This window comes from Lepus europaeus, chromosome 15 (assembly GCF_033115175.1).
Source record: "Lepus europaeus isolate LE1 chromosome 15, mLepTim1.pri, whole genome shotgun sequence".
NCBI lineage: Eukaryota > Metazoa > Chordata > Mammalia > Lagomorpha > Leporidae > Lepus > Lepus europaeus.
Genome location: NC_084841.1, coordinates 25581064 through 25607911, shown reverse-complemented (window position 1 = coordinate 25607911; position 26848 = coordinate 25581064). Strand labels below are relative to the sequence as shown.

At 44.5% G+C, this 26848-nt stretch overlaps 1 protein-coding gene across 1 annotated transcript in view; it reads left to right on the top strand.

Annotated features, from left to right (window-relative positions):
• The window catches only part of MTMR12 (myotubularin related protein 12), a 110974-nt gene that overhangs the window by 57998 nt on the left and 26128 nt on the right, over nucleotides 1-26848 (top strand). The window contains exons 7-8 of the mRNA XM_062211879.1: nucleotides 6582-6711; nucleotides 17757-17832. Coding sequence (XP_062067863.1) covers nucleotides 6582-6711; nucleotides 17757-17832 — 206 coding nt within the window. The remainder of the gene's footprint in view (nucleotides 1-6581; nucleotides 6712-17756; nucleotides 17833-26848) is intronic.

Sequence of the window (26848 nt, the reverse complement as noted above, 5' to 3'; positions counted from 1 at the left end):
CTGGCCACAGCAGAGAGCTGGCCTGGAAGAGGGGCAACCGGGACAGAATCTGGCGCCCCGACCGGGACTAAAACCTGGTGTGCCAGCGTCGCTAGGTGGAGGATTAGCCTGTTGAGCCACGGCGCCGGCCTGGCCCTTTACTTTTTAAAAATTTATTTATTTATGAGATGGAGAAAGAAAGAGGGCTCTCATCCACTGGTTCACTCCCTAAAAGCTCACATCAGCTGCTGCTGGGCCAGGCTGAAGACAGAAGCCGAGAACTCAATCCACATTTCATGTGGGTGACAGGGACCCAACTATTTTTTTTTTTTTTTGACAGGCAGAGTGGACAGTAGAGGGAGACAGAGAGAAAGGTCTTCCTTTTTGCCGTTGGTTCACCCTCCAATGGCCGCCGCGGTAGGCGCGCTGCAGCCGGCACACCGCGCTGTTCCGATGGCAGGAGCCAGGTGCTTATCCTGGTCTCCCATGGTGTGCAGGGCCCAAGAACATGGGCCATCCTCCACTGCACTCCCTGGCCACAGCAGAGAGCTGGCCTGGAAGAGGGGCAACCGGGACGGGATCGGTGCCCCGACCGGGACTAGAACCCGGTGTGCCGGCGCCGCAAGGAGGAGGATTAGCCTACTGAGCCACGGTGCCGGCCAACAGGGACCCAACTATTTGAGCCATCATTTGCTGCCTTCCAGGGTGTGCATTAGCAGGAAACTGGAATCAGGAGCAGAGTCAGGACTCAAACCCAGGCACTCTAATATGGGATGTGGGTATCTCAAATCAGCATCTGTTTTTTTTTAAAGCTATATTTATTTATCTGAAAGGCAGAATGACAGGGAGAGAGGGAGAGATGGAGAGAGAAACTTTCCATCCACTGGTTTACTCCCCAGGTGGCTGCAACAGCCAGGGCTGGGCCAGACCGAAGCCAGGAGCCAAGAACTTCATTCTGTCCTGCCACTCAGGTATCGGGCCCAAGTACTTGGGTCATCTTCTGCTTCCTTCCCAGGTGTATTATCAGAAAGCTGGGTCAGAAGCAGAGCAGCTAGGATTTGAACCAACACTGTGATATAGGAAGCTGATATCACAAGCTGTGGCTTAACCTGCTGTGCCACAACACCATCTCCAGACTCAGCATCTTTATTATTATTATTTTTTATTTTACTTGTTTTGACACAATGACAGAAGAGGGGTTTTGGGGGTGGAGGGTGGGAGAGGGAGAAAGAGACTGAGGGGCAGAGAGAGATCAATCAAATTTGCTGGTTCACTCCCCAAATGGCTGCAATGGCCAGGGCTGGTCCAGGCCAAAGCCAGGAGACCAGAACTCCATCTGGATCTCCTGTAAGGATTTGGGCCATTATCTACTGCTTTCCCAAGCACATAAGTAGGGAGCTGGATTGGACAGGGCAGCTAGGACTTGAAGCACTACTCTGGTATGGGATGCCAGTGTTGCAAGCAGTAATTTATTCTGTTGTGCCACAACATGAGCCCTAACTCAGCATCTTAACCACTAGGTGAGATGCCTGCTCCTGCCCATTACTCTTTGTTTTTCTTTTCTTTATTTCCTTTTTTGGAAAGGCAGAATGGCTCTTTTTTTCTCTCGCTCACTTCTCTCTATCTCTGTCTCTTTCTATCTGTCTCCTGATCTCTCTCCCTCTCTCTGTCTCCATCTCTCTGTCTCTTTTCTCTGTGTCTCTCTCTCTCTTGATATCTCTCTTATTCTTTCCCTCTGCCTCTTTTCCTTCTTCGCCACTTCCTTCCGGTCTGTCTGGTTTCCCCTCAATAAACCCTTTCCCTTTAAAAAAAAAAAAAGAAAGAAAGAAAGAGTGACAGAGAAAGAGGGAGAGACATAGATTGATCTCCCATTCAGTGGTTCACTCCTCAGATTCCCAGAATAGCTGGAGCGGGGCCAGGCCAAATCTAGTAGCCTGAAACTCCATCCAGGTCTCCCATATGGATGGTAGGGATCCACACACTTGGGCTATCACCTGCTGCCTTCCCATGTGCATTAACAGGAATCTGGATCAAGTGAAGCACTTGAATCAAACTGACACTCCACTGTAGGATGCCAGCATCCCAAGTGGCAGCTTAACCTGTTGCGCCAGTTACTGCCCCTGTTCTTTATTAAAATGAGGCTGATGTTTAATGATCGTCAGCCCTTTGTGCTTTTTGTCAGGCAGGTGGCAGTTTTGCCACTAGCTGCTCATTTGGTAAATGTTTATTGAACACTTGCCATGGGCCAGGTCCTGTGGGGATATGGTGGTGAATAGGACTAAATCCTTGCTTTCAGGAAGCATTTGTCAGACAGTAGAAGCAGCTTAGTGATGTGTCCTCTTTGTGATGTTTCCTCCCACGGTGGGAGGCAGACTGTCAGAGGGAAAAGGCTCTGCCTGCACTGCGCGTGGAGGATGTGGGAGCGGGAGTATTTGGTAGGCTTAGGTGAGTATTTTAGGCAGAGCTGTTGACATATGAAAAGATGTAGGTGTCTCATAGAGGAGAATGTTACATTTTGGGAAACACAGGAATTTAGTTGAAAAGATACAGGTTTTTTTTTTTTTTTGTTTTTTGTTTTTTATTTTTGACAGGCAGAGTGGACAGTGAGAGAGAGAGAGACAGAGAGAAAGGTCTTCCTTTGCCGTTGGTTCACCCTCTAATGGCCGCCGCGGTAGCGCGCTGCGGCCGGCGCACCGCGCTGTTCCGATGGCAGGAGCCAGGTGCTTCTCCTGGTCTCCCATGGGGTGCAGGGCTCAAGCACTTGGGCCATCCTCCACTGCACTCCCTGGCCACAGCAGAGAGCTGGCCTGGAAGAGGGGCAACCGGGACAGGATCGGTGCCCCGACCGGGACTAGAACCCGGTGTGCCGGCGCCGCAAGGCGGAGGATTAGCCTGTTGAGCCACGGCGCCGGCCAAGATACAGGTTTTGAAGTATCCATCTCAACTAAGTTTACTCCTTACCCACCCACCTTCTAGCTGTGTCTTGAAGCATCTTTTCTCATTTTCTTTTAAAGATTTATTTATTTGAGAGTCAAAGTTACACAGAGAGAAGGAGAGGCAGAGAAAGAGAGGTCTTCCATCAACTGGTTCACTCCCCAGTTGGCTGTAATGGCCTGAGCTGCACCTAGCTGAAGCCAGGAGCCAAGAGCTTCTTCTGGGTCTTCCGATAGGGGTGCAGGGGCCCAAGGACTTGGGCCATCTTCTGCTGCTTTCCTAGGCCACAGCAGAGAGCTGGATCAGACGTAGGGCTCCCATATGGAATGCTGGCACTGCAGGCGATGGCTTTACCTGCTAGGAAACAGTGTCAGCCCCTTTTCTCATTTTAAAAACAGTAGTATTGGCCAGCGCCATGGCTCACTAGGCTAATCCTCTGCCTGCGGCGCCAGCACCCCAGGTTCTAGTCCCTGTTGGGGCACCGGATTCTGTCCCGGTTGCTCCTCTTCCAGCCCAGCTCTCTGCTGTGGCCCAGGAAGGCAGTGGAGGATAGCCCAAGTCCTTGGGCCCTGCACCCGCATGGGAGACCAGGAAGAGGCACCTGGCTCCTGGCTTCGGATCGGTGCAGCGCCGGCCATGGCGGCCATTTGGAGAGTGAACCAATAGAAAGGAAGACCTTTCTCTCTGCCTGTCAAAAAAAAAAAAAAAAAAAAGTTAAAAAAAAAAAAAGCAGCATTGATGCTCTCCTTAAAATATTATAAAGAGTTAAACGCATGGTATGCAGGGCACAGTCTTTTTTATTTATTTTTTTTATAGATTTATTTTATTTATTTGAAAGATGGAGTTACAGAGAGAGGTAGACACACAGAGGGAAGTCCTCCATCCGCTGGCTCACTCCCCAGATGACCGCAATGGCCAGAGCTGGGCCGATCCGAAGCCAGGAGCTAGGAGCCTCTTCCAGGTCTCCCACGTGGGTGCAGGGGCCCAAGCACCTGGGCTGTCCTCTACTGCTTTCCCAGGCCACAGCAGAGAGCTGGATCAGAAGTAGAGCAGCCGGGACTCTAACCGGCGCCTGTATCGATGCCAGCGCCTCAGGCCAAGGCTTTAACCCACGTACACAGTGCCGGCCCCAAGGGCACAGTCTTACATGAGAGTTAATTGAGAGTAAAACTGCATATTATTCATTGATATAATTTTTAAAATTATACTTTCTTTTTAAGAATCCTGCCTGTTCCTTCCATCCTGACTGTTGGTCTGGTCCCAGCATAGGATAGTTTCTTGGATTGCCAATGTAGGTTGACCAGCATTCCAGAATATTTACCTTGATTGACCTGGGGGGTTTCTTTACCTTCTGGTGGTGTCTTGTGTAAGAGGCTCACAGAGTGTAGCATTTTTTATCCTATTTTAGTTCATTCTCCTCTCTCCTTTCTTACCCTCTTTTTTTTTTTGAGAAGTAAAGATTATAACTGATAGATACTAGTTGACCAATTTGATTTTTCGTTGACTGGGATTGGTAGAAGTAAGTCTTTTGCAATTTGAATACTTTAATCCCTGGAATTAAGAAGTCACAAATGTGTTTTGGCTGAAAAGTCCTTAATTCTTATGACATGGCATTGTAGGGAAAGACCTGCCAGTATTGCTAAGAAAATTATCTACTGTGCTGAATGGTAGTGTTACTACTGACACCTATGGGGTTTTGTGTGTGTGTTAGTGCTTTATGGAAATTTCCTTTTATAGTTGTTTGGGTTTGAATTCCAGTTCTGCAGTTACCTGGTTCTGTGACTTTTTTGACCTTCCCTTGCTGTAAATATAACATGAAGGAAATAACATTGCCTGTTATGTTTAGCCCATCCTCTGAGGTTTAAGGATCGAGGTAAGTATCCTTTATCCAAGATCCATGGGATGACAAGTGTTTTAGAGTTAAGACTTTTTTGGATTTTGGAATATTTGTATATACATAATAAAGTATTTTGGGGATGGGACCCAAATCTAAGCATAGAATCCATTTATGTTTCATATGTATCTTACATATTTAGCCTGAAGGGGGCCGGCGCTGTGGCTCACTTGGTTAATCCTCCGCCTACGGCGGGCAGCATCCCATGTGGGCACCGGGTTCTAGTCCCGGTTGCTCCTTCTACAGTCTGGCTCTCTGCTGTGGCCCGGGAGGGCGGTGGAGGGTGGCCCAGGTGCTTGGGCCCCTGCATCTGCATGGGAGACTGGGGGAGGCACCTGGTTCCTGGCTTCAGATTGGCATAGTGCCGGCCATAGCAGCCATTTGGGGAGTGAACCAATGGAGGGAGGACCTTTCTCTCTGTCTCTCTCTCACTGTAACTACCTGTCAAATAAATAAATTAAATATATATATATATATATATATATTTTTAGCCTGAAGGTAATATTATGCTGTATTTTTAGTGTACCTGTGTTTTGACCTTACATGAAATCAGAGAATTTCCACTTGTGGCATTATGTCAGCACTAAAATTTTTTCATATTTTGGAGCATTTCGGATTTTCAGATTAGGGGTGCTCAATCTGTATAAGCATTAACTATTGTCATCATCCTTATTTTTGCTATGATTTGGTTTTGTTAACTGGAACAGAATGAGTCATTTTATCACTTTGTTTTTAGATGTGCAAAGGCTTGAACTAACTGTGATAGAATTTATATAAATACCCGAGAATATTTTGGTGCATACCACCCCCAGCAGGCAATGCTGTGACTTGGGAGAGGACCAAGGATATGTTGGCTGGGCTGCAAGAGCAGTACTCCAAGGGTAGGCATTTGGCAGAGCTGTTAAGATGACTGTTGAGATGTCTATAAAAGTGCATGTTCGATACTGCCGTTTCCTGCTAACGTTGACCTTGGGTGGCAGCAGTGATGGCTCAAGTAGTTGGGTTCCTACTGTCCACTTTGGAGACCTGGATTGAGTTCCACCTTCCACTCAGCCATTGCAGGCATTTCGGGAGTGATCCACTGAATAGGGCCTCTCTCTGTCCCTCTGCCTTTCAAATAAATTAAAAAATGAACTGAAGAAAGAAAAGATCAGTATTCCCCTGCATTTCATCCTAGTGGGTAGTGGCAGGGCAGAATTAGGTGCAGAAGTGCAGGTCACCATCATGTAGCCTTGGCTGGCAGGAAGTGACTTTCACCAAGGCTCTCTGATCTGTTTGTTGCCTTCAGTAACCAGCTATCACACAAGACAGTTCTCCTGCAGGTGTTACATCTTCAAACTGAAAAGGATTTACATTCAGAAATTTGACGTGCTATTCAAATCAGTTTGCCATTTTCTGCACATATTGGTAGGGCTAAAAATATTTCATTATTTTAGCATTTGTGCCATGCCTGTCTTTTAGAGCTGCACACAATCTCTTTGTGTTACGTAAGTTATCTCATGGTCAGATGACTGAAAATGGAGCTATAAATTGCTTCTGTAAGGAATGGAGCAAGAACAATTCCTTTTCTGCCATATAAAAAGAGCCTCAGTCTTAAGTTTGGATGAATGACAAAAAAAATAGAACAAGGTTAGGAGTAAGGAGTGAATTAATTCTGTTTGAATCAAAATGGGCTTAGTGGAGGAAGTTAGGGCCAGAGGATGCACTTTCCCATAATTAAAATACCAGTGCTTCTTGAAGAGATTTTATTGTCTTTCTAATTTTGTTTTGTTAGCCACCAGTCCCAAGGACCATACAGTAATGTTTGACACACTTAAGGACTGGTGTTGGGAACTGGAGCGGACCAAGGGCAATGTGAAGTATAAAGCAGTGAGTGTCAACGAAGGCTACAGGATCTGTGAGAGGTAAGCTGTGATGCTGGCACCTGCCACGTAGTCCACCCAGTTGGAATGTGTAGTGTTTTTAGTGTATTCATAGGGTTGTCAACATCCCCAAGAGAAACTCCACAATGATTAGCAGTCACTTCATGTTTACCCTGTATCCCTCACCCCTCTTCAACCACAGGCAGCCATCAGGCTGCTTTCTGTCTCTTGCTTTGTTGTTCTGGACATGTCATATACATGGAATTATATAATATATGGTCTTTTAGGACTAGCTTCTTTGACTCAGCATAATGTTAGTATTGTACCATGTGTCTGAATTTCATTCTTTATTAGTTGGTAATAATAGTACAGCTATATTACATTTATCCATTCACTAGGTCATGGATATTTGGGTTGTTTTCATTTTTTGGTCCTTCTGAATAATAATGTGACTATAAGCATTTGTATATAGGTTATTGTATGCTTATTTGTTTTTATTTCTCTTGAGCATATAACCTCAGAGTGGAGTTGGGAGATCATTTGGTAACTCTGTATTTAACTTTTTTTTAAAAAAAGATTTAATATATTTGAAAGTCAGAGTTACAGAGAGGCAGAGAGAGAGAGGTCTTCCATCCACTGGTTCACTCTCCAGATGACCCCAATAGCCAGAGCTGCACTGATCCAAAGCCAGGAGCTTTGCCCGGGTCGCCCATATGGGTGCAGGGGCCCAAGGACTTGGGCCATCTTCTATACCTTTCCTAGGCCATAGCAGAGAGTTGGATCAGAAGTAGAGCAGCCAGAATTCGAACTGGCGCCCATATGGGATGCTGGCACAGCAGGCGACGGCTCCACCCACCATGCCATGGTGCCAGTCCCTTGTATTTAACTTTTTGAGAAACTGCCATACTGCTTTCCATGGAAACCACACTAGTTCACATTCCCATCAGTAGTATATGAGTTCTGTTCTCCACATCAGTACTAGCTTTTAAAAAAAACTCTTAGGGGCCAGCGCTGTGATGCAGCAAGTTAAAACCCTGGCCTGAAGTGCCGGCATTCCATATGGGTGCCGGTTCTAGTCCCAGCTGCTCCTCTTCCAAGCCAGCTCTCTGCTATGGCCTGGGAAAGCAGTAGAAGATGGCCCAAGTGCTTGGCCCCTGCACCCACGTGGGAGACCCGGAGGAAACTCCTGGTTCCTGGCTTTGGATTGGCACAGCTCCAGCCACTGTGGCCAGTTGGGGAGTGAACCAGCAGATGGAAGACCACTCTCTCTGTCTCTGCTTCTCTCTATAACTCTTGCAAAAAAATAAATAAAGAAAGAAACTCTTAAAGTGTCTCTTGTATGAATTCACTTTTGAATTTATATCTTTTTGTTGTTCCCTTTACTATATCCAAAATCCAAGTATAAAACCTGTAGAGGAATTTCTGAATTTATGTTATATATTTTCTTTTCTTTTATTGAGTACTTTTTAAAATCATTCAACAAATTTTTTGAGTCCCTTCTGAATGCCCCAGGCAGTGTCCCAGTTACTGGAGATAGAAAGTCAGCAGAGTACCAGTGAACTTCGGTCTCCAGAGCTGTCACTCTGGTGGAAGATGATGAGAGAATAAAGTAAATTACAAGATCAATGTTATGGAGGAAAAGAGTTCAGGCAAGGGGCAGGGGAATGTGGAGGTGATTCGTGGCATGGTTGGCAGGAAGGTTTTGGGATAAGTGGCCTTAAGCAAAACCTTGAAGGAAGTGAAGGGATGAGCCTGAGGGTACCTGGGGAGGAGTGTGCCAGGGAGAGGGGACAATGATGGCAAAGTCCTGTGTGAGGAAGGCCCAGGGGCTAGGGAGGAGCAAGCAAGAGAAAGAGTAGCAGTAGCTGAGGTCAGGGAGGAGAGAGTACCATCAGATGGTATGGCGCAGGAGGCTTTCCAAAGAGTTTATCACCTCTGTCTCCAAGTGCAACATGGGGATGTTTGAGCAGAGGCAGGGAGTGATTGGTTGACCTACGTTTTTAAAGGATGACTGCATAATCTGTTTTTAGAAACATGAATCTTATCATTTTGGAACATACTCTGCACCCTGTTAAGAGTTTTGTGAAATACTGTATTTTTGTACAGCCTTTTGTGTTCGAAAGGCCTCTTCAGATCATCTTTGATTTTGATCAGTTTCAAACATGTACAAGGACACCTTCTAAAGCATCACAGCATAAGCTGTGATAACAATTGGGAGGGGTCTACAGGCCAAGGGCCCCACCCAGAACTTCCCAGTCTACTCCACCCTGTTCTTTTCTCTTTTCCAAGGCTGAAGCTTAAAAGGGGAAAGCTGCTTTTGCTCAAAGAAGTGAGAAACCCCTGCTATCAGGGGATAATAGTTTGTACTGTGATGTTCATGCTAATATAAGGCTTTTTTAAAAATTTTTTTTTTTTTGACAGAGTGGACAGTGAGAGAGAGAGAGAGACAGAGAGAAAGGTCTTCCTTTTCCATTGGGTCACCCTCCAATGGCCACTGCGGCCAGCACGCTGCAACCGGTGCACTGCGCTGATCCGAAGGCAGGAGCCAGGTGCTTCTCCTGGTCTCCCATGCAGGTGCAGGGCCCAACCACTTGGGCCATCCTCCACTGCACTCCCGGGCCACAGCAGAGAGCTGGCCTGGAAGAGGGGCAACTGGGACAGAATCCGGTGCCCCGACCGGGACTAGAACCCGGTGTGCCGGCGCCAGAGGCAGAGGATTAGCCTAGTGAGCCGTGGCACCCGCTATAAGGCATTTCTGTTCCCAGAATTATTTTTATATTCTGTCAGTATATGTACTAACATTGATATTTGCATAGATGTCAATACATCAAAAATACACCTGGTTGAGAGGTCATGGGGGAGGCCATTAATTAGTGATAAATGGGGAGAATAGAGCTTTAGTGAGACTCTGACCCTTGGAACACTCACTGCAGATACACACTCCTTGGGCAGCCCCTTCTCCTGCTGCCATCACTTCTTTACTCCATGAAAGTGCTGTAGGAAAAGCTATGCTTTGTTTCTCCCCTGGACTAAACTAACTATCTGTGTGGTCTCTGCCATCCGCTCTGGTCCCCAGTGTCCATTCTCTGCCTAGCAGGCCCAGTAAGCTTTTCCATGTGCATCTCTTCATACTTTATCCCCTGCTGCAGAGGCTTCTTGCTGTTCTTGGTATAGTACAATACCCTTACCGAGTACTCCAAGACCTTTCATGATTTGACTCTTACCTCACTCTCCAAACTTGTGTCACACCCTCAGCCATAACTGACCTCCCTGCCACAGGCCATTGGGTCTCCTGTTTGCAAGCATCACTTGTTTCTACCTGTACATAGTTAACTCCACTTCACTGGTCAGATCTCATCTCAGGTACCACTGTCTTATGGAGGTTTCCCAAGACTAGATTAAGGAATCACTATATGCCTCCTTCATAGCACTCCCTAAAATCATGAGTTTATTTTTCTTTGTATCATTTGGTTAATGTTTGTTTCTGCAACCTACAGCTCTGTGAAACCAAGGACAATATTTTTGCTCATCATTGTTTCCTCAGGAGCAAGCACAGTGCCTGGCTTCTAAGATAAATAGGAAAAAAGTGAATAAGCTGAAGAAAGTCCTATCAGTAGTTACAGGAGAGGACTACAAAGGTTTAGATAAGATGAGAAACTGAGTGAACATCTTGACCCAAGGTTGGAGTTGGCTGTTCTAGTACATACCACAGGTCTGTTCCTTTTCCTCCTGAAAAACTCTTTTCTCATCCCATCTACTGTAAAGATAGAGGAAGGTGTCGCCGTGGGGGCTGTGAACAATACAGAGGGCCCCATGAATTGATGCTGGAACAGAGAGACATTCTTGCTCCGGGGTTCCCTCACCCTAAGATTGCGCCTAAGTGGACCACATAGATTTCCATGACTCACGTTATCCAGTATTGGAAGTGGCTGTCTGTTTTGTGTTCTCAGACACAAGCAACCACTTTCTAGGGAAGGAGGATTAATTCCTTGGGAGGCTCACACCAGAGACCCATGGGACTCTGGCTGAGTTCTTGGCCCAGGAAGGGACAATGTGCACAGCCCTCACTAGATGCGGTGCTCTTCGTTTCTGTTCAGCCTCCTCTGCTGGCAGACAGAGGGCACATTTGCAATACACTGGGCTCTGATTTTTTTTTTTTTATGTCCATTTATTTAAAAGAGAAAATGAACTAGTGAACTAACATTGCAAAATATTCAACCTTGCTAGTTTAGGGAGACACACATTTTTTTTTTTTTAAGATTGATTTTTTTTAAAGATTTATTTATTTATTTGAAAGAGAGGCAGAGGCAGAGAGAGAGGTCTTCCATCCACTGGTTCATTCCCCAAATGGCCGCAATGGCGAGAGCTGGGCCAATCTGAAGCCAGGAGCTTCTTCCAGGTCCCCTATGTGGGTGCAGGGGCCCAAGGACTTGGGCTATCTTCTACTGCTTTCCCAGGCCATAACAGAGAGTTGGATCAGAAGTGGAGCAGCCGGGACTCCAACCAGCACCTATATGGGATGCCAGCACTGCAGGCAGCAGCTTTACCTGCTGCACCACAGTGCTGGCCCCTTAAGAGTGATTGATTTATTTGAAAGAGAGTTACACAGAGATCCAGGAGTCAGGATCTTCCTCCAGATCTCCCACATGGCTGCAAGGGTCTCCAACAGGCGCTCATGTGGGATGCTGGCATTGCAGGTGGTGGCTTTACCCACCACACCACAACATGCAAATTTTTTTTTTTGGACAGGAAGAGTGGATAGTGAGAGAGAGACAGAGAGAAAGGTCTTCCTTTTTGCCGTTGGTTCACCCTCCAATGGCCGCTGCGGCGGGCACATCGTGCTGATCCGAAGGCAGGAGCCAGGTGCTTCTCCTGGTCTCCCATGCGGGTGCAGGGCCCAAGGACTTGGGCCATCCTCCACTGCCTTCCCGGGCCATAGCAGAGAGCTGGCCTGGAAGAGGGGCAACCGGGACAGAATCCGGCACCCCAACTGGGACTAGAACGCGGTGTGCTGGTGCCACAAGGCAGAGGATTAGCCTGTTAAGCCACGGCGCCGGCCACAACATGCAAATTTTTAAAAAAACAATTAGGCCCACCAGCGTTGGGGCATAGTGGGTAAAGCTGATATCTTTGACAAAGATAGCCCATATGGGCGCCAGTTCAAGACCTGGCTGCTCCACTTCCAATCCAGCTCCCTTCTGACGCACCTGGGAGAGCAGCAGAAGGTGGCCCAAATGCTTGGGCCCCTCTACTCATGTGGGATATCTAGAGCTCCTGGCTTTGGCCTGACCTAGCCTCAGCTGTTGTGGCCATTTGGGGCATGAACCAGCAGATGGAAGATCTCTCTCCCTCTAACTCTACCTTCCAAATAAATAAAAAATCTCTAAAAAAACAAAACAAACAAAACTAGGACCCATTCCAGCTTCTTTTAGCAAAGTCACTGAGGAAGGAGCTGAGAGTATAGTTTAAACAGCTCCAGGGGTCACTGCATTGTAAAGGCCAAGAAACACTGACTTGTATGTAGGCCACCAGCTAGCGGGGTACTTCTCACAGTTTAATGTACTGTTAAGTCATCTGAGGATCCTGGTAAATGCAGGTTCTGGTTCAGGAGGTTGGGTGAGGCCTGGAAATCTGCTTTCATAATAAGCTGCAGATGGTGCTGCTATGTACTTTGTTCTTCTAGAACAATTGTTTTTATCCTGACTGCATTCCTGGAGCTTTTAAGCTTCTGATTGAATAGTTCTGGGGGTGGAGCCTGGACATCGGTTTTTTTTTAATCTTCCTGTGTGGTTTCAGTGGGTAACTTGAATTTGAGAGCAGTTGATGTGTGATGAGGATTTTACTGAAGTGAGTACACCTGAAGACGGACCCCTTATTGCTCACCCATTCAAGCAGATATAAAAATATTTCAAGTGCTTCATAACTTCAAAGCCAAATACATTTGACAATTCTAACGATTGTTGAGATGTTTTAGCCTTGACCAGTACTTTCCCAACTTGGATTTACATCACAGTTTTATGAGAACTTTTTTGCTTTTTAAATTACCTTTAAGAATTTTTAATTAAAAAATTTCAAACAGTATAAAAAAAAGATATCATGAATTTCCATTTATCCATCACCAAGGCTCAACGATTATTAACTCATAGCTAATTCCATTTTCTGTCTACCTACTTCCCCCACCCTTGGGTTAAATCACATTTATTTATAAACCTTGGGTTTATCACATTTTATTTATAAATATTTCAGCGTTTATCTCTAAGAAAGAAGCATTTTTTTAAGTAATACACATTTCATAAGTACAACTTTAGGAATATAGTTATTCTTCCTACCATATCAGCCCTCCCACCCACACTCCCACCCCTCCTCCTCCTCTCTCTCCCTTTGCCAGTCCCATTCTCCATTAAGATTCATTTTCAATTAACTTTGTACACAGAAGACTAAACTCTATACTAAGTAAAGATTTCAACAATTTGCGCGTGCATTGGCGCACACAGACACACACACACACACAAAAGACTGTTTGAGAACTGGTTTTACAGTTAACTCTCAATACAACTCGCTGAGGACAAGAGGTCCTGCATGGGGAGTTAGTGCACAGTGATTCCTATTGTTAACAGTTAACACTCTAATGTATGAAATCAGTGACCACCCAAAGCTCTTGAAATGAGCTGCCTAGGCTATGGAAGCCTTTTGAGTCCACAAATTCCATCAGTGTTTGGACAAGGCCATAAGCAAAGTGGAAGTTATCTCTTTAGAGAAAAGTTGCATTGTTCTTTGATGGCCACTTAAGAAAGAAGAATTAAAAAAAAAAAAAAGATTTATTAATCTGAAGGGCAGAGTTAGAGACAGAGACAGAGACAGAGACAGAGAGAGAGAGAGAGAGAGAGAGAGAGAAATCTTCCATCCACTGGTTCACTCCCCAAATGGCTGTAACAACTGGGGTTGGGCCAGGCTGAAGCCAGGAGCCAAGAGCTTTTTCCAGTCTTCCACATGGGTGCAGGGACCCAAACACTACGGCCATCTGCCACTGCCTTCCCAGACACACTAGCAGGGAGCTGGAATTGGAAGTGGAGCAGCCAGGTTTCAAACCAGCACCCATAATGGGATGCTGACACTGCAGGTGGAGACTTAACCTGCTATGCCACAACACCATCCCCAGAACAATTCTTTTTTATAAATATAACCCTAAAGCCATCATCACACCTCTATATTTCACATTAATTCCTTAATATCCAGTTAAGAGTCAGATTTTCCCCACTGTCTTAAATTTTTTTTTATAGTTTAATGTATTTTAATAGCAAATTTACAGGAACAGCACAGAAGACACACAACATTAAAAACATGTACTTGCATATAGGACAGCTCAGAGGTACAGTGATTGGATGGAATCTACTGTATGATAAAAATGCTACAAACACCATTTAGTTGTCATCAATAGGAAATTTACTTGTTTTTTAAAAATCCAAATGCTGGCATTGTCCAGAAAAATTTAACAAGTTTATTTATAATTGTTATAAAGTTGAACTGCTAAAACTTGTTCACCGAAAACATTTTGACTTGCATTAATACTTTACGTCCCTGCATTTATATTAAAAATCCACACACAACCCGGGAGTGCAGTGGAGGATGGCCCAAGTCCTTGGGCCCTGCACCTGCATGGGAGACCAGGAGAAGCACCTGGCTCTTGGCTTGGGATCAGCGCGCAGGCCGCAGCGGCCATTGGAGGGTGAACCAACGGAAAAGGAAGACCTTTCTCTCTGTCTCTCTCTCTCACTGTCCACTCTGCCTGTCAAAAAAAAATCCACACACAAATGAAAATGGAAAAACTGCCAATACCTGATTTCTGTCCCCTATTTTTCCACTCGCAATCATATACTTAGGTACATTTTGACCTCATGGGAAAAAATTAGCTAATGTTCAGAACTACCAATAACAAGAAGAAAAAAAATGTTTTTGAGAATGAAATGTTTCCCATCATAGTGGATTCTTAAGCACGTTCTCCACGTATGTGGCATGCTAGCTGGATGTCTTTTGGCATAATTGTTACATGTTTGGCATGGATAGCACCCAGGTTGGTGTTTTCAAAAAGGCCAAGAGATAGACCTCACTTGCCTCTTGCAAAGCACCAATAGCTGCGCTCTAGAAGCGCAGATCTGTTTTGAAGTCCTGAGCAATTTCTTGCTTTGCTCCAGACACTGGAAGAGGAGTTTGTGAATTAGAAGCCCAGTGGACTTCTGATGACATCTAATTTCAGGAAGTGCCACAATAGCAGGCCTGTAATGATAAGATATCTTCACCCCTCCAGTAGAGGGCACACACTATCTACTACAGCGAACGGCTTTTGTAGCCAGTTGCTTCCTGGGTGCTTTACCACCAGTCAATTTGCAGGTAGTGTGCTTTGTAGGAGCCATTATATAATAGGTCTTTATACCCCCTTCTTCTGCTGCAGCTCAGTGAGTGAGAGGTGGCGCTGTCGTTAAGGAACGATGGTGGCGTGGCAGTGGCTGCGAACATAATTGCTTAAAATTTTTTAAACAGTTTCTCTTTCATTTTTTGAATCTAATTGTTAATCAAAATTCAATGAGATTGCTATCTTGCAATTGATTAATCAGTTTCTTAAATTGCTTAATCTCATATCATCATATTCTTGAAATTTATTGAAAAAGCTAAGCTTTTTTTCTGATAATTTCCCACATCTCCATGGTGATGTTTATTTGTTATTCTGTCCCATATGAATTGATTAGGACTACCGCTTGATCACATTTGAGTTCCAATCTCTTTCTCTCTCTCTCTCTTTTTTTAAGATTTATTTATTTGAAATCAGAGTCACAGGATAGAGAAGGAGAAGCAGAGAGAGAGAGGTCTTCCATCCGCTTGTTCACTCCCCAATTGGCCGCAATGGCTGGGGCTGCATTGATCCTTAGCCAGGAGCTTCTTCTAGGTCTCCCACATGGGTGGAGGGGCCCAAGGACTTGGGCTGTTTTCTACTGCTTTCCCAGGCCATAGCAGAGACCTGGATTGGAAGTGGAGCAGTCAATCGAACAGACGCCCATATGGGATGCTGGCACTGCAGGCAGCAAGCAGCAACTTTACCTGCTAAGCCACAGCTCCAGCCCCAAGTTCCAGTCTCTTTAATTCTGAAAATCCATCTTTCTCATGACTTGATGCTTAGTTAGACATCAAAAATGACAATATCAAAAATGACATAAAAATGCAGTATGCATACAAACACCTCTTTATTTTCCATTGTAATTCCATAACTACCTTATTTCAGGCTTGTTTTTGGCTCTTTGAGAAATATTTATAGCCCCACAGTAATAGAATTTAGGCAGGTTTCTTATTCATAGAAGCCCACATCTGCTGACTAAAAGATGATACCTTTAATCTCCAAATTCTGAAAACCCAATTTTTGCATGTCCTTTTAATTAACAGATTTCTTCTTCTTAGAGACTAAGTTTCCTCCTTTAGAAATTGAAGTAATACTGCTTGGGTTCAGGCCCCTGCTTCACTGTGTGCTTGTTTTTTTTTTAAGTTTTTATTTATTTATTTGAACGGCAGAGTTACAGAGAGGCAGAGAGAGAGAGGTCTTCCATCTGCTGGTTCACTCCCCAGATGGCCCTAAGGGTTGGAGCTGCACTGATCCAAATCCAGGAGCCAGGAGCTTCCTCCAGGTCTCCCACGCGGGTGCAGGGGCTCAAGCACTTGGGCCGTCTTCTACTGCTTTCCCAGGCCATAGCAGAGAGCTGGATCAGAAGTGGAGCAGCCAGGACTTGAACTGGCACCCATTTGGGATGCTGGCACCGCAGGCGGCAGCTTTAACCCGCTACGCCAGAGCGCCAGCCCCTGTGTGCTTATAAATTGTGTATGTTATGCCCGCAGTCCGTGGTCCCCCAAAAATCACACCACCAGAGACCGAAGTTGAAGCCAATTAGCAGGGTCGTTTTTATTACAAGTTCGAACCCGGGCCTCTCAGTGCCTCCAGGAGAGGAAGCCCCCGAGAAGCCCCGAGCCCAATTCTTACAGAGCTTTTATTATCATGTACAAGCAGACTTTAGGGGAATGCTATAGATCAAGTTGACCTTCTGATAAGTCCCAACATCGCCGCTGACTCCAGGGTAGGGGCTGGTTGTTATCTCAAGCTTTAAACCTCCCTTTTACATTCCTGGACCTGAGTCAGGATAGGGTCACATCTGGCCAGGTGGAGGCAAGGGGGAGTGTATGATAGCGAGTGCCAAGAACGGGCAGTGGTGCGGTCGTACAATAATCAACTTAATGTAGTTACTGGATTACTTAGCTCAACATCTAACATAATACATATATAAAGTCAGACACTTAGCATTGCTTATTATTACTACTAGTTGCCTAATAAGCTAATGTGATTACACGTTAGGTTACATTAAAATAATGATAATATTTTCTAGCACTATTGTAATGGATAATAAGGGCATAGTAAAAGCTGGTTGTGCCAGGTGTCTTTTCACGTAACCTGGGAAGGATTAGCAGCATTGGGTCACAGTTTCTTTATCCATATTATGGAGACAATAGTAGTGCCCTCGTAGAATTGTTGGGGAGGATCAAATGAACAATCTCTGTTAAGTAATTAGAAGTGTTCAAGTTAAGTAATTGGAGCAGTATGTGTCTCATAGCCATTAAATGTTTGTTTCTAGAATACTTAATAAAATATTTAGGCAGCAGTCATCTCATAATTCTTGATTTTAATATTATTTAACTGAAAATAATATAAAATTGATACTATGAGAAATATCGCTCCCAAATTTGGAATTCATATATTTTTGATATCACATTTTTCAGTCCCCTTATTTTATAGAAGAGGAACTAGACCAAGAGATATGGAATAACTTACTTAAAGTTATGCAGGAACAGAGGCAGAGCTAGGATATGAACTCAGATTCCAGAGTACTCTGCACCAAACCGAGAACTGGTCTAGGTTCTTCTTAGCGGGGAAATGTGGTCTTCATCATAGTTTAAATGGTTCTGCTTAGCTTCCTCACATTCACTGAAGTTGAGCTTGCATATTTTTTGAATTAAATGTAGTACTAAAATTTGATGACATCTCTTTCTTCTAGGTTGCCAGCATACTTTGTTGTCCCCACCCCTCTTCCTGAAGAGGATGTGCGGCGCTTTCAGGGTCATGGGATACCAGTAAGTGCATCTGGAAGCCCAGCCTAGCAAAATGATCCTGCTTAAAGCACTTGGCTTTGTACTAGTGAATTTGTCTTCTGTCCAAGAGTGATCCAAAAATATCTTAGGGACTCCCTAGAGAAGTCTCTTAAACATGAGGCTCCCTGGGACAGAATTCTAAAGTTTTCACACACACTTCAGTGTTCAGCAGAGGCATTAAAGCAACTTAAAAGAGGATGACAGACATGTCTGGGGTTGAGAGCAAGCTTTGTTTAGCACCTAAATCATATTGAACCTGAGCTGACCACTCTGAGAGTAGTCGCATTTAAGATACTTTTTGGCCCACACTAGAAATCTTTGCATGGGTGTGGTGGTTCTATTTTCTCCCAGAGACAACATGGATTACTTTTTAGTTTTTACAGAATAGAGTGGGATGAGAGCCATGTTGAATGTGTCACTGATCAAAGAAAGCAAGACTCTGGCAGTCACTCAAGTTTCTAATTAGTTTTTGAGAATTGCCAAGCCTGGAGGGAATTTAGTAAGAAACAAGCATTGTAAGTAAATGCTGTGCTGTGCACATGGCTGGTTCACCAAAAGGGTCATTCTCAGATGGGAGGCAAGTGGTGGAAAAGGTTCTTGGCTCCAGAAACCATGGAAGCCAGGCAGATAATGAGTGTGGCCCTTGCAGTGAGCCAGGGCCTCTCTTGGTCCAGGGGAGCAGCTCTTTAGCACCAACTGGTTTGTGCCATGTGGGGTTGAGGGCTGAATGTTGCCAGATGTCTTGATTTTTTAGAAACCAGAGATATAAATTAGTATGTGAATTTTCTTGATCTCTGAAAATATGAAACTGATGCAAATGTTAAAAAGAGTCTTGGGGCCAGAGTTGGCTCATGTCCCATCAGTTTGCATCTTTGATTTAGAGTAGTGGTTCTCAGACTTTCTGGCCTCAAAACTTCATATTCCTAGAAATTTAGTAAGATCTAAGAGGTTTTGTAATGGCTGATGTTTGCCATATTAGAAATTCAAACTGAAAAAAAATTAATATTTATTTAACATTACATGTTAGCATAAATAACATATTTCTTTAAAAAAAATTATGTTCAGGGGCCAGCGCTGTGGCTCACTTGGTTAATCCTCTGCCTGCGGCGCCAGCATCCCATGTGGGTGCCGCGTTCTAGTCCCGGTTGCTCCTCTTCTAGTCCAGCTCTCTGCTGTGGCCCAGGAAGGCAGTGCAGGATGGCCCAAGTGCTTGGGCCCCTGCGCCCGTGTGGGAGAGCCGGAAGAAGCTCCTGGCTCCTGGCTTCGGATCAGCGTAGCTCCGGCTGTAGCAGCCATTTGGGGGGTGAACCAACAGAGGGAAGACCTTTCTCTCTCTCTCTCTCTCTCTCTCTCTCTCTCTCACTGTCTAACTCTATCTGTAAAGAAAAAGAATTAAAAAAAATTATGTTCATTTCATTTGAAAGATAAAGATTAGTTTACTCCCTTAAATGCCCATGATAGCCAGGGCTAAGCCAGCCCAGAGCAGGAGCCCTGAACTCCATCTGTTTCCTCCACATGGATGCCAGAGACCCAAATACCTGAACTGTCATCTGCTGCCTCCCAAGAGTGCACATTAGAAAAAAGCTTGCTTAGAAGCTGAGGAGTCACAGCTTGAACCAGGCATTTCTTTTTGAGTTCTCAAACTCCCATCAGTAATTGGACAGTGACCAAAAGCAAAGTGGAAGTTCTTTCTCTCTCTCTTCAGAGAAAAGTACATCCTTCTTTGTTGGCCACTGGGGTCTCTCTCACAGAGATCCTTCATATAGAACATTTTTTGCCACAGGTTCTTGGCTTTCCACGAACCAGGCATTTCAATATGGGATGTGACCATCTCAGGCAGTGCCTTAACCATCGTAGCACACGCTCACTCCAATAACATATTCCCATGAAAAATAACTGTACACGCCAAACAATAAAATAAAAGAATAGCATTGTTTTACAGTTTCGAAAATGGGTGACAGCTGGATTTCTATATCTGCTGCTTTTATTCAGTTGTTATTGTATTTTCAGACTTGAAGTACGTGAAGGAAATTCCCAATACATATGCAGATATGTATTGGGAAAGAAAGGAATCTTCAATGGCCTTTTTAGATCATTGAGAATATTGTTCTTTGATACTATATCCAGAGTTTATCAGTTAACAGTTTCACAAAGGTTAGTTACAGTATGAATCTAAAAACATAATCAACTTTTCATTCTCTGTTACATTAGGACCCATTAGTCTATCTTGTGATCTGAATGGATTTTTTTAAAAACATTTACTTATTTATTTACTTGAAAGAGTTATATAGAGAGAGGAGAGTCAGAGAGAGAGAGAGAGAGAGAGAGAAAGAGGTCTTCCATCCACTGGTTCACTCCCCAATTGGCTGCAACGGCCAGAGCTGCGCCGATCCAAAGTCAGGAGCCAGGAGTTCTTCTTTGTCTACCACGCAGGTGCATGGGCCCAAGGACTTGGGCCATTTTCCACTGCTTTCCCAGGCCGTAGCAGAGCTGGATCAGAAGTGGAGCAGCTGAGTCTCGAACCGGCACCCATACGGGATGCTGGCACTGCAGGCCAAGGCTTTACCTGCTACGCCACAGCGCTGGCCCCTGACTGGATTTTAAAACATTGTGATTTTGGGGCCTGCACTGTGATATAGTGGACTAAGTCCCTGCCAATTCGTGTCCTGGCTGCTCCTCTTATGGTCCAACTCTTTGCTACTGGCCAGGGAAAGCAGTGGAAGATGCCCCAAGTACTCGGGCTGCTGCACCCATGTGGGAGACTCAGAAGGAGCTCCTGGCTCCTGGCTTCGAGTCAGCCCAGCTTTGGCTGTTGCGGCCATTTGGGGAGTGAATTAGCAAATACAAGACCCTTCTCTCTGTCTCCATCTGTCTGTAGCTCTACCTCTCAAATAAATAAATAAAATCTTTTTAAAAATCCATGATTTTATACTATTACCCACTGGCCATCTGGGAAATACTGGTTCATAGGGTTATACAGATATTCTAAATGTTGGCACTTTTCATTATGTAATATAAAATAATCACATCCATTAATTCCATCATCTCATCTGCAGCGTCTTTAAATATTGAGAACCTACCCAGCTAGGGTGGCAGGTACTAATTTTTCAGAACGCTAATTTTTGCTTTAAGGCTCAAGGATTAATATTGGCAGCAGTTTGTTGATTTGTTTTCCATAAAGTGATAAATTGAGTTCATTTATGAACATCTGCCCACTACCAAAATACCAAAGTCTGAATACCCATGTTTGTTGTCAGTCATCCTTCAATTCCATGAAAAAGGCAGTTTGTTCATCTCTAGCTTGGATGCATAAATACCTCTTGTTGAGACAAACATTGTTCTTCAGTGCTTACTTCCCATTCCATCACTCAGACTGTTTGACTTGTAATGGTCAATTAATAATTATTAATAATTTCTAAGTTTTTCATTAAGGACATTCTCATGTGAACCAGATTTTTTTCCTCACTGTTGTGGTGGTAGTAGGGAACACAGTGACCACCAGCACAACTGTGGCCTTAGCCAGGATTGGAGCAAAAGTAGCATCAGTGCTGAGGTCAACACAGTGAAAAAAGACACATTATAGGCTGGCGCCGCAGCTCACTTGGCTAATCCTCCACCTGTGATGCCAGTACCCCGGATTCTAGTCCCAGTTGGGGCACCGGGTTCTGTCCCGGTTGCTCCTCTTCCAGTCCAGCTCTCTGCTGTGGCCCGGGAGTGCAGTGGAGGATGGCCCAAGTGTTTGGGCCCTGCACCCGCATAGGAGACCAGGAAGAAGCACCTGGCTCCTGGCTTCAGATCGGCGCAGCGCGCCAGCCGTAGCAGCCATTAGAGGGGTGAACCAACGGAAGGAAGACCTTTCTCTCTGTCTCTCTCTCTCTCTCACCGTCTAACTCTGCCTGTCAAAAAAAAAAAAAAAAGTATTCTTACATTGTTGATGGGAATATAAATTAGTACAGCCCTTGTGGAAAACAGTATAACAGTATGGAGTTTCCTCAAAAAACTAGAAATAGAACTATACAACCCAGCAGTTCCACTGTGGGCAGATATCCAAAGGACAGGAAATCAGTACGTCAAAGACATACCTGTACTCCCATGTTTCTTGCAGGGCTAGTCACAATAGCTGGGATAGGGAACAGCCAAGGTGTTCTGTTGGTGGATGAATGGATAAAGAACCTTTGGTTACATATATACTATGGAAGAATTCTCAGCCACAAAAAGAATGCAGTCCTGTCATTTGCTGCAACATAAATGAGCCTGGAGGACATTGTGTTAAGTGAAACAGGCACAGAAAAATTGCTGTATGTTTCTACTTTTGTGAAAAAGCTTAAAAAGTTGATTGCATAGAAGTAGAGATTACCAGAGGCTGGAAAGGAGAAGAGGCAAGAGGGAACAAAGGATGGATGGTTAATGGGCACAGGGGGGCAATTGGATGGGAAGAGTAACTTCTGCTGCTATTCTACAGCATAGTAAGGTAACTGAAAACAGTTAATCGTGTATCTCATGATAGTTGGTAGAGAAGATTCTGAATGTTCCCGTGCAAAGAAATGATAGATGTTTGAAGTGATATGTTGATAAATCTGATCATTACATATTATATACATACATTGAAATATCACACTGGGCCAGCACTGTGGCGCAGCAGGTTAAAGCCCTAGCCTGAAGCGCCAGCATCCCATATGGGCGCCGGTTCTAGTCTCAGCTGCTCCACTTTGAGTTCAGCTCTCTGCTATGGCCTGGGAAAGCAGTGGAAAATGGCCCAAGTCCTTGGGGCCCTTCACCCACGTGGGAGACCCAGAGGAGGCTCCTGGTCTTGACTTCAGATTGGCGCAGCTCTGGCCATTGCAACCATCTGGGGAGTGAACCATCGGATGGAACACCTCTCTCTCTCTGTCTCTACCTCTCTCTGTAACACTGTCTTTCAAATCAATAAAATAAATCTTTAAAAAAGAAAAGAAATATCACACTGTACCCCATAAATATGTACAATTATTATGTGTCAATTATGAGTAAGCATATATATATTAAGTTTTCTTTAAAAAAAAAAAAGTAGACCTGAGTGTAGAACCAATAGTATAATTTAGGCACAAACTGTGAGACAGTGTATTCATTACATCTTAATTATATGTCCTGAAAGTTATCGGTGGAGTTTTCTTGAGTGGACAACAGACTAGTGTTATACAAGATGAAATTTACATATCTAGCCAATGAATACAGAACTATCAGTCAATCAAGATCTCTCTCTTTTAATGTAAGATTTTTATCTGACTAGAACATTAAGATCATAAAAAATTACCATAAGTTAAAAGACAGTTTGTTTTGTATTGGAGGTTTGTAGAATTATGAACCTTAGCCTAGAAAATGTAGTCATTTCAATTTTCTTTAAAATGATCAGTATTGCAGAGTTCTGTTTTTATTTATTTATTTATTTATTTATTTATTTTTTAAAGATTTATTTATTTTACTTGAAAGTCACAGTTACACAGAGAGGAGACGCAGAGAGAGAGAGAGAGAAAAAGAGAGAGAGAAAGAGAGTGAGAGAGAGAGAGTTCCATCCACTGGTTCACTCCCCAGATGGCTGCAACGGTCGGAGCTGTGCTGATCCGGAGCCAGGAGCCAGGAACTTCTTCCAGGTCTCCCACGCTGGTGCAGGGGCCCAAGGCCTTGATCCATCTTCCACTGCTTTCCCAGGCCATAGCAGAGAGCTGGATTGTAAGTGGAGCAGCCAGGTGTTAAACCAGTGCCCACATGGGATGCCGGCACTGCAGGTGGCAGCTTTACCTGCTACGCCACAGCATCAGCCCCTATTTTTTTTTAAGTCCCAGGTTCTCACCATAGGCACTACAGACATTTCAGGCCAGATAATTCTTTGTTTTGAGGGCTGTCATTGTAGAATATTTAATACCATTACTGCTAATGACACTTTCTGAGATGCCAGTAATACCCTCTGAACCTATGACAATAAAAGGTAATATTCAAGTATTTCCACATGTCGTCTCAGGAGCAAAATACAAGTTGAGAACCCCATCCTTAAGGTCATCTATAAAAAGAAATTAAAAAGTGATCTAGATTAGTGGTTTCTTGTTTAGCATATAACTCATCAGATTCTTAAGCAGAACCCCGGAAAATAAGATAACTAAGTAACATTAGTGTTCACAAGCTCCTCTCTGGCTACATCCTTGTCTTTTTTCTTCCTTCTGTCTCATTCTTGTTGAACCTACTCATTCTCTGTGTGTATTGTTTTTGTTAAGCAGAGAAGGAAATTAAGCTTTGGGCCAGGAATTTTGGCCATGAGGTTAAGCTATTGTTTGCGGTGCCTGCATCCCATTATGGAGCGCCTGAGTGTGAGTGTTAGCTCTGCTCCTAATGCTGGCTTCCCACTAATGTACACCCTGGGAGGAGCTGACTCCAATATTTGGGTTCCTACCACCCCCATAGGAGACCTGGATTGAGTTCCCAACTTGGCCTAGCCCTGGCTGTGGTAGATATTTGGAGAATGAGCCAGTGGAAGGGAGCTCTCTCTCCATCTGTATCTCTTTCTCTGTCTTTCTGCCTCTCAAATAAATAGTTTTCTGAAAAGGAAAATGAAGGCTTTATTAAACTAGATATTAAGAGGTTTATGGCCAGCGCCACGGCTCAATAGGCTAACCCTCCGCCTTGTGGTGCCGGCATACCGGGTTCTAGTCCCAGTTGGGGCGCCGGATTCTGTCCCGGTTGCCCCTCTTCCAGGCCAGCTCTCTGCTATGGCCCGGGAAGGCAGTAGAGGATGGCCCAAGTGCTTGGGCCCTGCACCCCATAGGAGACCAGGAGAAGCACCTGGCTCCTGCCTTCAGATCAGCACGGTGCGCCGGCCGCAGCACGCCATTGGAGGGTGAACCAATGGCAAAGGAAGACCTTTCTCTCTATCTCTCTCTCTCACTGTCCACTCTGCCTGTCAAAAAAAAAAAAAAAAAAAAAAGTTTACAAAATTGTAAAACAATGCTGTGTTTCTTTTTTTGAGAGATTTATTGATTTATTTATTTGAAAGAGAACGAGATCTTCCATTTTCTGGTTTACTTCCCAAAATGGCTGCAACAGCCAGGGGTCAGTCAGGTAGAAGCCAGGAGCCAGCAACTTCATCCAGGTCTCCCATGTGGGTGGCAGGAACCCAAGTACTTGGGCCTTTATCCACTACTTCCCCAAGCACACTAACAGGGAACTGGATCGGAAGCAGAGCAGTTGGGATTCAAAATTAGTACTCATATGGGATGCCAGGTGGCATCTTAACCGCTGCGCATGATGCTGGTCCTACAATGCCACTTTTCTACTAAATTTTTTTTTCTGATGGAAAATGTTAGTTATATTAACATGTAATTGGTTTATTATTGTTTTTAAATATATACTTTTGAAGTTTCTCAGTTTTAATTTCTAATGTGGCAAATATCAATAACTAACACATAAACAGAAGCTCTTTAGGCTGTTCTATAATTTTTAAGAATGTAAAGGGATCTAAAAGCAGAAAGCTTGGGAATGACTGGTCTGTGAGATGACCTGCATAAAACATTTCCCCCAGGATATGGCATATGACCACTTGCATCAACAATAGCAGTTAATACGTGGTAGGGACATGGGGAGTGATAGATTGACGAGGTAGTTTGGGGCTAGATTATGAAGGGCTTTCAGCACCATTTATGGAATGTTTTAAAATTGTGGTAAAATGCACATAATGGGCTGGTGCTCTGGGGTAGCAGGTAAAGCCACTGCTTACAATACTGGCATTCTATATGGGTGCCAGTTTGAGTCCCAGCTGCTCCACTTCTTTTTTTTTTTAAGATTTATTTATTTGGGGGCCAGCGCTGTGGCACAGCAGGTTAAAGCCCTGGCCTGAAGCACTGACATCCCAAATGGGCACCAGTTCTAGTCCCAGCTGCTCCTCTTCCGATCTAGCTCTCTGCTATGGCCTGGGAAAGCAGTAGAAGATGGCCCAAGTCCTTGGGCTCCTGCACCCACTTGGGAGACCCAGAGGAAGCTCCTGGCTCCTGGCTTCGGATCAGCGCAGCTCCAGCCATTGCGGCCAATTGGGGAGTGAACCAGCGGATGGAAGACCTCTCTCTCTGCCTCTGTGTTAAAAAAAAAAAAAAAAAAAGATTTATTTATTTATTTGAAAGGCAGAGTTACACAGAGGCAGAGAGAAAGAGAGAGAAGTCTTCCATTCACTGGTTCACTCCTCAAATGGCCTCAATGGCTGGAGCTGCGCTGATCAGAAGCCAGGAGCTTCTTGCAGGTCTTCCACTCTGGTACAGGGGCCCAAGCACCTGGGCCATCTTCTGCTGCTTCCCCAGGCCATAGCAGAGAGCTGGATAGTAAGTAGAGCAGCCAGGACTCGAACTGGCACCCATATGGGATGCCTGCACTGCAGGTGGTGGCTTTACCTGCCAAAGCACTGGCCTTTCTTTCTTTTTCTTTTTTTTTTTTTCGTGCCATATCTCATTCAGCTCCCTGCCAATGCACCTGGGAAAGCAACAGAAGATAGCCCAAGTCCTTGGGCCTGTGCAGCCTTGTGAGAGACCTGGAAGAAACTCCTGCCCCCTGGCTTTGGCTTGGCCCAGCTCTGGCCATTGTGGCCAGTTAGGGGAGTGAACCAGTGGAAGATCTTTGTGTATGTGTGTGTGTGTGTGTGTGTCTCTCCCCATAACTCTGCATTTCAAATAAATAAATCTTTAAATAAAAAATCTAATATGCATGTAACATAATTTATCACTAGTGACGTTTAGTATATTCACAATGTTGTGCAGTCATTACCATAGAGTATTTCTGTATCTCTTTGTTTCTTTACAAACCTAATCTTCCCTGCCCTCACTTACTGCTTTTCCATGAAGAGCTGCTTGGCTGCTCAGTTCAGTCAGAACTTGGTGCCATTGTAGAGACGTAGGCCTCCTTGAGCTGCTCTTCTCCCATGCTTGCGTTTTGATCTTTTTTCAAAAAAACTCAAGCTAATGAACATTGCTGTAGGTTTTTCAAA